The 10,381-nt window shown below is 44.6% G+C and overlaps 1 protein-coding gene across 4 annotated transcripts; it reads left to right on the forward strand.

The window, feature by feature from the left end:
• The first annotated feature begins 565 nt into the window (after positions 1-565).
• LOC112272042 (serine/threonine-protein phosphatase 7 long form homolog) lies at positions 566-2,394 on the forward strand. Of its 4 annotated transcripts, XR_002965722.1 has the most exons (6): positions 566-714; positions 783-914; positions 984-1,285; positions 1,366-1,589; positions 1,832-2,290; positions 2,369-2,394. XR_002965722.1 is itself a non-coding variant. In XM_024462568.1 (2 exons), the coding sequence occupies exons 1-2, from the start codon at positions 579-581 to the stop codon at positions 1,308-1,310; spliced, it is 663 nt and encodes a 220-aa protein (XP_024318336.1). In that variant the 5' UTR covers positions 566-578; the 3' UTR covers positions 1,311-1,325. The 4 variants fall into 4 exon arrangements, 1 of the variants encoding a protein (XP_024318336.1); XR_002965721.1 differs by having other exon boundaries at positions 566-914; XR_002965723.1 differs by having other exon boundaries at positions 566-914; positions 1,005-1,285.
• Positions 2,395-10,381: the final 7,987 nt, after the last annotated feature.

The raw sequence follows: 10,381 nt of genomic DNA on the forward strand, positions 1-10,381 counted from the left end.
ATGGTAGAGGGCGAGCGACGAGGCTTCAACTCTACACGGCTACAAATTGACCACTCGCAGCTGAGCTGCTTAGTGGATAGATGGAGGCCCGAGACACACATGTTTCACTTTCGCTGGGGAGAGATGGCTCCTACTCTCCAGGATGTGTCGATGCTGCTGGGACTACCATTGGTGGGTGATCCCATAGAACCGTTGCAGGCACCAGCTGATTGGCAGGAGGGTATGGCACTTCATTTTCAAGGTATGTGTTAATTTGTGCCTATATTTTAATTTCTACTCTATGTGGAACTATGTGTTAATTTGTATCCTGCGTTTTCAAGGTATTCTTGCCGAAGCTGGGCCACTCACATTGGAGGCTCACAGACCTAAGCTAGATTGGTTGCTCAATTACCAGGTTAGATCGATGTGTTTTAAGTTAATATATCTAAGAACATACCTCATATACTTGCATGGGTTTACTAACACTTGGTTTTTGTTGCATGCAGATTCAGAAGTTTGGATATCCAGAGACCCAAATGACTCAGCCTCAGATCACTCGGAGCCTTGAGGCATATATAATGTGGCTTCTCGGGAAGGTGATGTTCACCGAGAACCACGTCACCACCATTAGCGCACGCTACATCCCTATTGCAGTGGAGATCGCGAATGCAACTTGTGGTGACGACATCACAAAGAGGAGTTGGGGTTCGGCTGTCTTAGCGGCTACGTACCGAGGTATGTGCAACGCTTGCCAACTTGCGTCGCCCAAGTCAGCCCTGCTTGGATGTCCTTTATTGTTGCAGCTCTGGTCTTGGGAGAGGTTTTCTATCGGCCGACTAGACGTTACGGGTGATCACGCTAACCCTAAGCAGGAGTTGTTTGACTTAGAACACATCGACCTGCCTACTTTCGCGACAATTTGGACATGTAACAAGGTATGTCGAATGTAAGATTTATACATTAGTTTACATAAACCATGAATGAAGCTACCTTTTTTTTTACAGAGACGCTTTGCACACGATCAGGTCAGGAGTTGCTTCCCATCATTCAACGAGCAGTTCGACGTGTTGCACTCTGAGGCGGTTGTCTGGGAGCCGTACACACAGCACGCCATCGATGTTAGATACCCTGGCGGGATGTCCATGGTCTGCATGAGAGATTACACTTACTGGATGACAAAATCAAAGATCATCTTCGACGTCTGCGTGGAGGAGATGGCCCAGCAGAGGGTCATGAGGCAGTTTGGGGCACGCCAGTTGGTCGTTCCTCTACCGACGAAGGATCCACTTCCACCGATCGTCCACATGTATGTGCAGTTCTACAATTTATGATTGTCGTTCAGAATTGTCCATAATTTAATTGTTCAACTTTCTATTGCGATCTCAGGTTTACCAGGAAGGGAAGTACCAGGTCACAGAGTGGGAGACTGCGATGACACGGGTTTGGCCATTGGAGGCCTTTGATCTCGATCTATTCAACGGCTATTTGCAAAGGTACATGACAGCTACCCGATTGAGCATCATTCAACACTCTCACCCTAGGAGATAGCCGAGCCGAGTTTGCAAGATATGTACCTTAGCCAGTCTACTTCAGGCTCTAGACAACACGCGGTAAATATTTTCTCTTAACATAATGCATGTGTTTGTTACGTACTTTGCCATATGTATGTATGTATGTATGTATGTATGTATGTATGTATGTATGTATGTATGTATGTATGTATGTATGTATGTATGTATGTATGTATGTATGTATGTATGTATGTATGTATGTATGTATGTATGTATGTATGTATGTATGTATGTATGTATGTATGTATGTATGTATGTAATACTCTTCGTGCCAATTGCAGGCTCAGTTGACACAGATTTACAGGCCGAGTTCGCTGCGTATGGATGTTCGCTTTCGACCGGTCCACTTCTACTACCACGGGAGCCGCACCAGTCCTGGATAAGACGAATGGAGGAGAAGCCACGCTTTGTTTACGCAGCTATCATGTGCACCCACACTTCAGACGTCGTTCACCACCAGGCATCTGTACGGCCCCTGCGTCCCTCCACGCACCAGCAGCGGCCACGTCAGCAGGAAGCACCGCACCTCCGACACCACTCGCGTCCACGTCTACCAGAGCAGTCAACGCCCAGGCCACCACCTCCTGAGCAGGCCGAAGGTTCGTTGTGGCACCAGTCGCAGTCTTCTTTGGACTATTGGCACCAGCAGCAGCCCTCTTTTCAGGCTGGAGGTTCGGCGTGGCAGCACCAGCAGAGTCCCACGATGAACTTTGAGTTTCGTCCACAGACCTAGCCACAGGGTATGTATATTTCTATCTATTGTGTTCATTACCATAACTGCTATACAATTCTAATGCTAAGTACTTTCCCACATGCAGGAGCCTACGGCATCAGTCGTCGTTGTCCGAACCCTCGTGAGGTAGTGAGCGGGATCACGCTCAAGGAGAGAACTATTCTGTCCAAACACAGCTGGATGTTCAATACTCCGCCACCAGACCCCACACAGGAGGATACACAGTATCGCGAGGATGGGTCCGTGATTCCTCCGCGCAACGTTGTGCCACCTCATAGGTATGACTGGACCACGCCACAGGCACCCCCGGAACGCCGTCCCAGATGCCGTGCCTGATATTTGCATGTAGGACCTATGTATGAGACATATTTCTATCTATGTATGAGACTTATTTCTACCTATGAATGAGACATATTTATATGTATGAGACATATTTCTACCTATGTATGAGAGAGACATGTTACTATTTTTCGCATTCTTATTCAAGTTACATTTGCAAATAAAAAACGGTAGGACTGAAATACATATGCAATAGAAAGACTGAAATTAAAACCGACAACTTAAAATAAGATAACCTAACTCTAGCCCTATGAAGATGAAATGCTCTTGCCCTTAGAAGATGATGTTCTCTTTCCCTTCGACGGTGCAGTACTCTTCCCCTTGGACGATGAAGAACTCTTACCCGTTTTGCTTGGCATGAAGATATCTTCATCGGACGATGATGTACTCTTCCCCTTGGACGATGATGTACTATTTCCCTTCGACGGTGCAGTACTCTTCCCCTTGGACGATGAAGAACTCTTACCCATTTTGCTTGGCATGAAGATATGTTCATTGGATTTCTCTTCTTCAACCCATAACAATGGATGTTTTCTAGCCCATTGTAGGTATGACTCACTCTTACCTTGACTGTGCTTCTTCCACCTTTTGTGCAACCGTAGCAGTTCTTGCCGTATCTTTGCAGAAGTCCTCAATGGGAATCTGCACCTTCTTAATTGGTGGCCAAGCTCAGTTAGTAGGGTGTCACTACTAATGAGTTCGTCCCATGAAACTATCCTATTGTCTACCTTGAAATCACCGGCTAACCACAATAGCCTCTGGGACATACCTGACCAAAATCTACGATCATCTGGGAAACCGGACGACATCTTCCCAAACGAAATGGTGAGACTACACTTCAATACCATGGACGGTCTTTTATAGTTACAGAAGATACAAATAGGCGGGAAACGGTGGCGGGAAATGGAGGCAGGAAACGCTGGCGGGAAACGGTGGTGGGAAACGCTAGCGGGAAAACTAGGCGGGAAACGGTGGCGGGAGAATGAGTTTGAGAGCCTATAAATACCTCATCTCCGGTAGTCATCCAAGCATCCTTCCCACTACTGTTTTTTCCAATATTCCAGTGTCCCCCAATGAGCTTGCCTTGCTCTGACCAGGGCTAGAGGCCGAGGAAGATGAAAGAAGCGATGTTGCCTCCGGGGGCGGAACATCTCAGGTGTTGGTGCGACAATCTATGCAAGGTGAAGGAGGTGACAAATTTTTCAGATAAGCTAGGCATGAAGTTTTTCATGTGTGCGAACTATGAGCATGATCCACCTGTCCCGGTTGTTGGGAATATGCCCTAGAGGCAATCATGTATGATGTAATTTCCAATGTATTCATAAATATTATTAAGTTGTCCTTGTTTGAACATCTGATATGTATCATTGAATATGTGATTTGATTGTGGAATTATGTATTCATGTTGTTCATACTAAATTGTCCTTTGTCATTGAGGTTGTGCTGGACACATAACCTAGACTAATGTGAAAGTTGGCTGATGACTCAGTTCCACTTGTCATGGGCATGGTGATGTCATTCCAGCTTACACGGACTCGGCTAAAGAGTTTAGCGAGTCGGACTGACCCATATTGAGATGCAACGAGTAGGTCGTCATTTGCATGTCTCAATCAATGTAATCCTTAGACCTGAGGTTATCGCACAATCCGAGTTGTGGATCACCAACTTAGGTTCTGTCAAACGTTGTTCTGTAACAGGGCAGTTATAAAGGCAGAGTTCGGGTTGACTGAGAATCAAGCTGTGTGATGTGGATAACCAAGATGGGATTTTGCCCCTCCGACTGGAGAGATATTCTCTGGGCCCTCTCGAGTGATATGATTCGGGAAGCATGGCCATGCGCGACTTGGTTAACTGTTAACCGGGTCGATCGACTAAGAGTTAGTCGGATGAATCATATATCACAGATCGAGAAGAGAGTTGAACTATTAAAGGGATGACGATTAATCGCCTATAGTTCGACAAGGTATATCGTGAGGCAAAAGGGACTAAGACGTATGTCACATTGGAAGGTACGTCGTCATGACTCGATGGTACTTGGGAGTCGGCACGTTCTGCTAGGAGCCGCTACCGATTGATCGATTGTGAGTCGGACTCCAATCGTGTCCAAGTCGCCATGAGCCTGTGGGGTCACACACTTAAGAGCGGGAGCAAGTATTTGGTCGGGTTGGACCCGAACTGGAATTGGGCTGACAATGCGAGTTGGACTCGCAGGGTGGATGGGCCACAAGGCTTGGAGCCCACTTCCACTCGATATATAAGCAGGGGCGTGGGATGCCTAAGGGGAACGGTTTTTCCACTCTCATGCGTTGAGAACCCTAGCCCGATTCAGTTCAACCGTCGCACCGGACCTAGCAGTCCGCCGCCGGAGCTCCTCCTCGCACGTGTGGATACCGGCAGAGGTGCTGTACGTTCAGCACTTCGACGATCGCGGGATTGGATCGGCTGGATCGGATCGAGGGACTGCACTGCATCAAGGCGCCGCATCAATAATCCGCAACTGCGCGTCTAGTGGTAATCCTCGTGGCCTTCTACCTCGGCTAGATCTTGGGAGTTCGCGTAGGAAAATGTTTTTGTTTATCTCTACGCGCCCCTTCACCGGTTTCGTCGTACGACAAGCCTCCGGTAAGCACATTTAGGTGTGCTTAAACATGTTGTGTGTGTCATATTCAATTTTTTTGTAACATTAGGCTATTTTGTAGTCTCCTCCGCCCCTATGCATGTGGTATCGTTGGATTGACACGGAGATGCCTGATTGGACGGTTGAAGAGATTAACACAAGGTCACGAAGTGCATCCACGCGGAGGAGCGTGCGGCAAAAGCTGCAGCCCAGGAGAAAGAGGAGCACGAGAGAGAGCTCAAAGAGCATAGGGAGGAACAACGTCGTTACTTTGATGAAGCACTGAGGAAAAATAGGGAGAAAGTGCTTTGCATGCAAGAGGAGGAACAAACGCGCAAGGATGCTCGTGAGGCAGAAAGGGAGAGGCAAAGAGAAAGGGCCGCCGTGGCAAAGGCTGCAGAAGAACGTGGCGATACGAGCGGAAAATGGCCTAAGACTCAGTGGTGCTTGTACTGTGTTTCAATTGTATTTGCTATCTTTAATTCTGTCCAATTGCGGTATTATCGATGTATGTTATTTTAGTCGTGCCTTGGTTCTGTAACTAGCAGATTATCGATGTATGTTAATTTATCCAAGTTGTCAAGCTTTCAGTTCAAAAAACCCGCAAGGAATCGACACCAAAATTGTCCAGCACATTATCGATGTACGTTAATTTATTCAAGTTGTCAAGTTTTTTAGTTCAAAAAGTCGCAAGGATTCGAGACAAAATGCGTATTATTTTTAAAAATGATTAAAAAAAGCGTATTATTTAAAAAAAATTAGCAAGTCTGCACCAGAAACAATTAAAAACGACAGCCAGAACGAAATAAAGCACTCCATTACAGTTCCAAACATCTATCTACCAAAGCCAGCCTCTTTGCAAGAGGACGGATGATCATGCCATACTTGTAGCCAAATTGCGCCTACACCAGGTACATTGGGTGCATCTCCAGTTCACTGATGTTGAGCACCCCATCTTCTCCCAGGCTGCCAGTCGTGACCTTGGAGGCTTCACAGGAAAGAACCAGCCGGCTCCAGTCCCCTTCTAACACAGCAGCAAAGGCCTTCTCAGAAGCTCCAGGATCTGAGCAACTCCCTGTGATAGTTGCTCCCGAGCAGGTTCTGGCAGCAGGATACGCCAACCTTTGATGTTTCGAAGGACCATCCCCCACACCTGTTTGATATTGATCCATAACACATTGTTAAAGATCATGTTATTTCTACATTTTCACAGCCCCAACAGAGCTGCTGCTGACACAAGATTAAACACAGCCATCGTCTTATGATTAATCCAGTGCCTAGCTAGTGATTCAAAATCCACCACAACAATATTAAACATGGAAGCAATGTCAGCCCATATATTCCTAGCTACCACACAGTCAAAGAACAGGTGCTTGATAGATTCATGTTCAGTGCAAAACACACAACCTAAAGGTTTTTTCATTTTTCTTTTAGCCATATTATCTCTAGTCATAAGTTTGTTCTTGGCCAGCAGCCAAAGAAAGATATGAATTTTCGGGGGAACTATCGCTTTCCACATGACAGGTAAGAAAACAGGGGTAACACCTCTATTATTAACAATTTTGTATAAAGAGCTAGAAGAGTAATGTCCATTGCTCTCATATTTCCAAATCACAGCATCTTCCTCATCTGTAAAGCTAATTCCACTAGCTATTGCCTCTAACTCTCTCCATTGTTCCATCATTTGTTCAGAAAAGATCCTCCTAAATGTGCATCTTATGTTTCTACCATCCCAGACCTCTCGAATGGTCATGTTAGGTTCATTCAAAACAGAATATAACTCCCAGAAGTGAGTAGCTAAAGGTATAGTGCCAAACCAGTTATCCTCCCAGAACCGAATCCTATTTCCTTTCCCTAGAGCCCACCTATAGCCAAATTTAACTACCTACGCAGCTTGCATCACCCCCCTCCAGAAGAAAGAGTTGTTACTTGCCTTGTAGCAAAAAATATTTGGAGAAAACACACCATATTTTGCATCAAACACCTGATTCCACGGCCGTTTTTCCTGCTGGAACAGTCTTTTGATCCAAGGACCTATCAAACAGATGTTCAAATCTTGTAAGTTTGGTATTCCTAAACCACCAAATTCCTTCCTCATACAAAGAGATTGCCAGTTCGCAAGGTGTACTTTGTGGTGCCCCTCATAGTCATTCCACATGCAATTGGCCATTTGGGAATTAATTAACTCTAGTGCCCATTTAGGGAAAATCAGAAAGGACAGAAGGTACACCGGTATGCTGGCCAAACACGCTTTTACTATGGTGAGTCTGCCCCCACTGGACAGGAGTTTCCCCCTCCACCCAGCAATCCTACTTATGAGTTTGTCCACCACAGGTTGTAAGTCTTCCCTCCTTAAATACTCATGGTGCAAGGGTATGCCTAAATATTTAATAGGGAAAGCACCCTCAACACATTGGAAGATATGCATGAAAGGTCCAATTTCTGCCCTATCCATACCTACGCCAATTAGCTCACTCTTATGATAGTTGATTCTCGTTCTAGATATATGCTCAAAGCAAGTTAAAATCCACTTAAGATTAATTGCATTCCTTTCCTCGGGTGCAACAAATAACAGTGTGTCATCGGCGTATTGCAAGCTGATCACACCCCCCTCACACAACTCAGGACACAAGCCTTTGATGAGCCCAGCATCTGCCCCTTTACTCAACATCCTAGCAAACACATCCACCACTAGGTTAAAAAGTAGTGGCGACAGGGGATTCCCTTGTCTCAGACCTTTTCCAGTAACAAAACTATTTCCTTCAATGCCATTTAACTTGACTCCCACGGAGCCACCTTTTGTCACCGATTGGATCCAATTGATCCACCTCTGATTGAAACCTCTAACTCTAAGTACCTCCAACAGAAAGTCTAAATTCACTTTGTCGTAAGCTTTTTCGTAGTCTAACTTTAAAACCAACCCTTTCCTCTTAGAAGTGTGTACCGAGTGCAAAATTTCATGTGCTACTACGACACTTTCCAAAATGTACCTTCCCTTAATAAACGCTGATTGATGATGTCTAATCAGCCTTTCCATCAACAAAGCTAATCTATTAGTGAGAACCTTGGTAATTTATTTGAAAATGCAGTTCAACAAACTAATAGGTCTAAACTTTTTCATAGATCTAGCATCATTTTCCTTAGGAATGAGTGTAAGAAATTTAGCCTATACAGGTCTAGATTGTTTTCCCACCAGCAGTGGAACATAGCCATTATATCATTTTTAAGGATGGTCCAATATTTTTTGTAAAAACAGGAAAGACAGCCCATCAGGCCCCGACGCTCCCTCAGCATAAGAATCAAAAAGAGCCTTCCTAACCTCCTCCTCTGAGAACCTAGCTTCCAAGTCCACATTTTCCTCCTGCAGAACCTCCTCTTCCTCAGAAAAGAAATCCCCCCTAAGTTTCAAATTGGGTTTCTGTTCAAAACAGAACAGCTCCTTGTAAAAATTAGTTGCAATCTTCATCATCTCCTCAGATTCATATATTGGGCCCTCAGGCCCATCTAGGACATGTATGATGCACTTCCTCCTTCTTTGGTTAGCCACGGCTTGAAAGCATTTAGTATTCCTATCTCCTTCTAAAATAAATCTCTCCCTAGCTCGCTGTCTTGTTTTGGTTTCCTCTTGACACCATATTTCATTAATCCTCTTACTTAGACTGTGCATTCTTCTGCTGTTAATTGGACAGTCTCAGCTTTCCTATCTAGAATATCATATTCCTCCAAAATCTCTTTTTTGTGTTTCCTCATAAACGCCTCCAGTACGGAGTATGTATAGCCGTATGTGTGCGTAGGTCTTGACGATCGACATATACCGCGGGCGTACGTAGCGAGAAAGCTACTCCTGTTTATACCGCGTTTGTGCGTATCTGCTGATTGCTTGTGTGTCTCTGTCGATGTACTCCCTCCGTTTCATAATTCTTGTCGAAATGTTACATGTATCTAGATACTTTTTAGGAATAGATATATCCATTTTTTAGCAAATTTGAGACAAAAATTATAAAACGGAGGAAGCAGTTGTACAGTGGTGTGATCAAATGTCTGATATGGTACACGGCCACAAAAATGCATCGGGTATCACTATCACCAGTGAATTTCCACGGCTACCAAAATCTTGTGGTAATATAACATCGTGCTGTAAGTAGTATATATCGCTGCTAAAAGGTATTCCAAAATGATCTTTACCGTAAAGAGACACTAGTTGAGTTGTACTTGTAATTTGCGACCCGTTGAACGCTTTTCTGCTCTGTAGCTATCTCTTCTATAAAAGATGATACGTCCGTTTGGGTGTTTTATAGAAAAAAAAATCCAAAATAATTTTTAGAATGTCATATGAACTAGCGTATCATAAATTCACTTCGCTAAGAGGAATAAGTATGTTTCACTTGGAGATAATGAGAGATAGGATAGATCGATTTAAAACTTAACAGTTGTACTCCAAGTGTGTGTCTCCCTCACATTGTACTGTGTATAAACCTCATAAACATCAAGGCAATATAATGTTAGAATTTGGTGGGCCTGATCAGTCCAAGTCCAAGTTATAATAAATTCTGAAAATCTTAAATGCCCATTAATTTATGAAGTGGATGAGGGGAGTGGGAATAGTCCTGCCTTGATACTTCCTCTGTTTCATAATTCTTGTCTCAAATTTGCAAAGAAAATGATGTATCTATTCCTAAAAAGTGTTTAGATACATGTAGATTTCGACAAGAATTATGGAACGGAGGAAATAGATTTTAGAGTGAGTGAGACCAACATACAAGGCATATTGCTTCTCACCTAGTAAGCAAGCGAGTAATGAAAATCCCCACGCGCGCTTCTCCTCCTCCTTCGCTCGCCTCGCCGCACGTGCCGCGTTGATCGAGTTCGAGGCCGAGCCGTGTCAGTGCGGGACTGGGATTACCTGCGTGACTATTTATACAGCCGCCCCTGTCTCCCGATTGATACAACATTATCAAACTGAACTAGGGTTTTTGCCGCCTCTCGCTTTTGCGTCGTTGTCGTAGTCTACTCCATCCTGAGAGTCGGCGTGCACCCTCTGAAATTTTTCGTCTTTGTGATTCTGTACAGGAGAATGCGAATAAGATTTTTGGGAAGCGCTCCGCGCGACTGCTTGCTTACATACAACCACGGGTCGTCTAC

This window comes from Brachypodium distachyon, chromosome 3 (genome assembly GCF_000005505.3).
Source record: "Brachypodium distachyon strain Bd21 chromosome 3, Brachypodium_distachyon_v3.0, whole genome shotgun sequence".
NCBI lineage: Eukaryota > Viridiplantae > Streptophyta > Magnoliopsida > Poales > Poaceae > Brachypodium > Brachypodium distachyon.

Excerpts from the sequence above, each read along its gene's own strand:
- LOC112272042 (XM_024462568.1), top strand. The coding sequence starts at position 579 with ATGTTCACCGAGAACCACGTCACCACCATTAGCGCACGCTACATCCCT. Across the intron at positions 915-983 it reads CAATTTGGACATGTAACAAG|AGACGCTTTGCACACGATCA; the intron begins GTATGTCGAATG and ends TTTTTTTTACAG.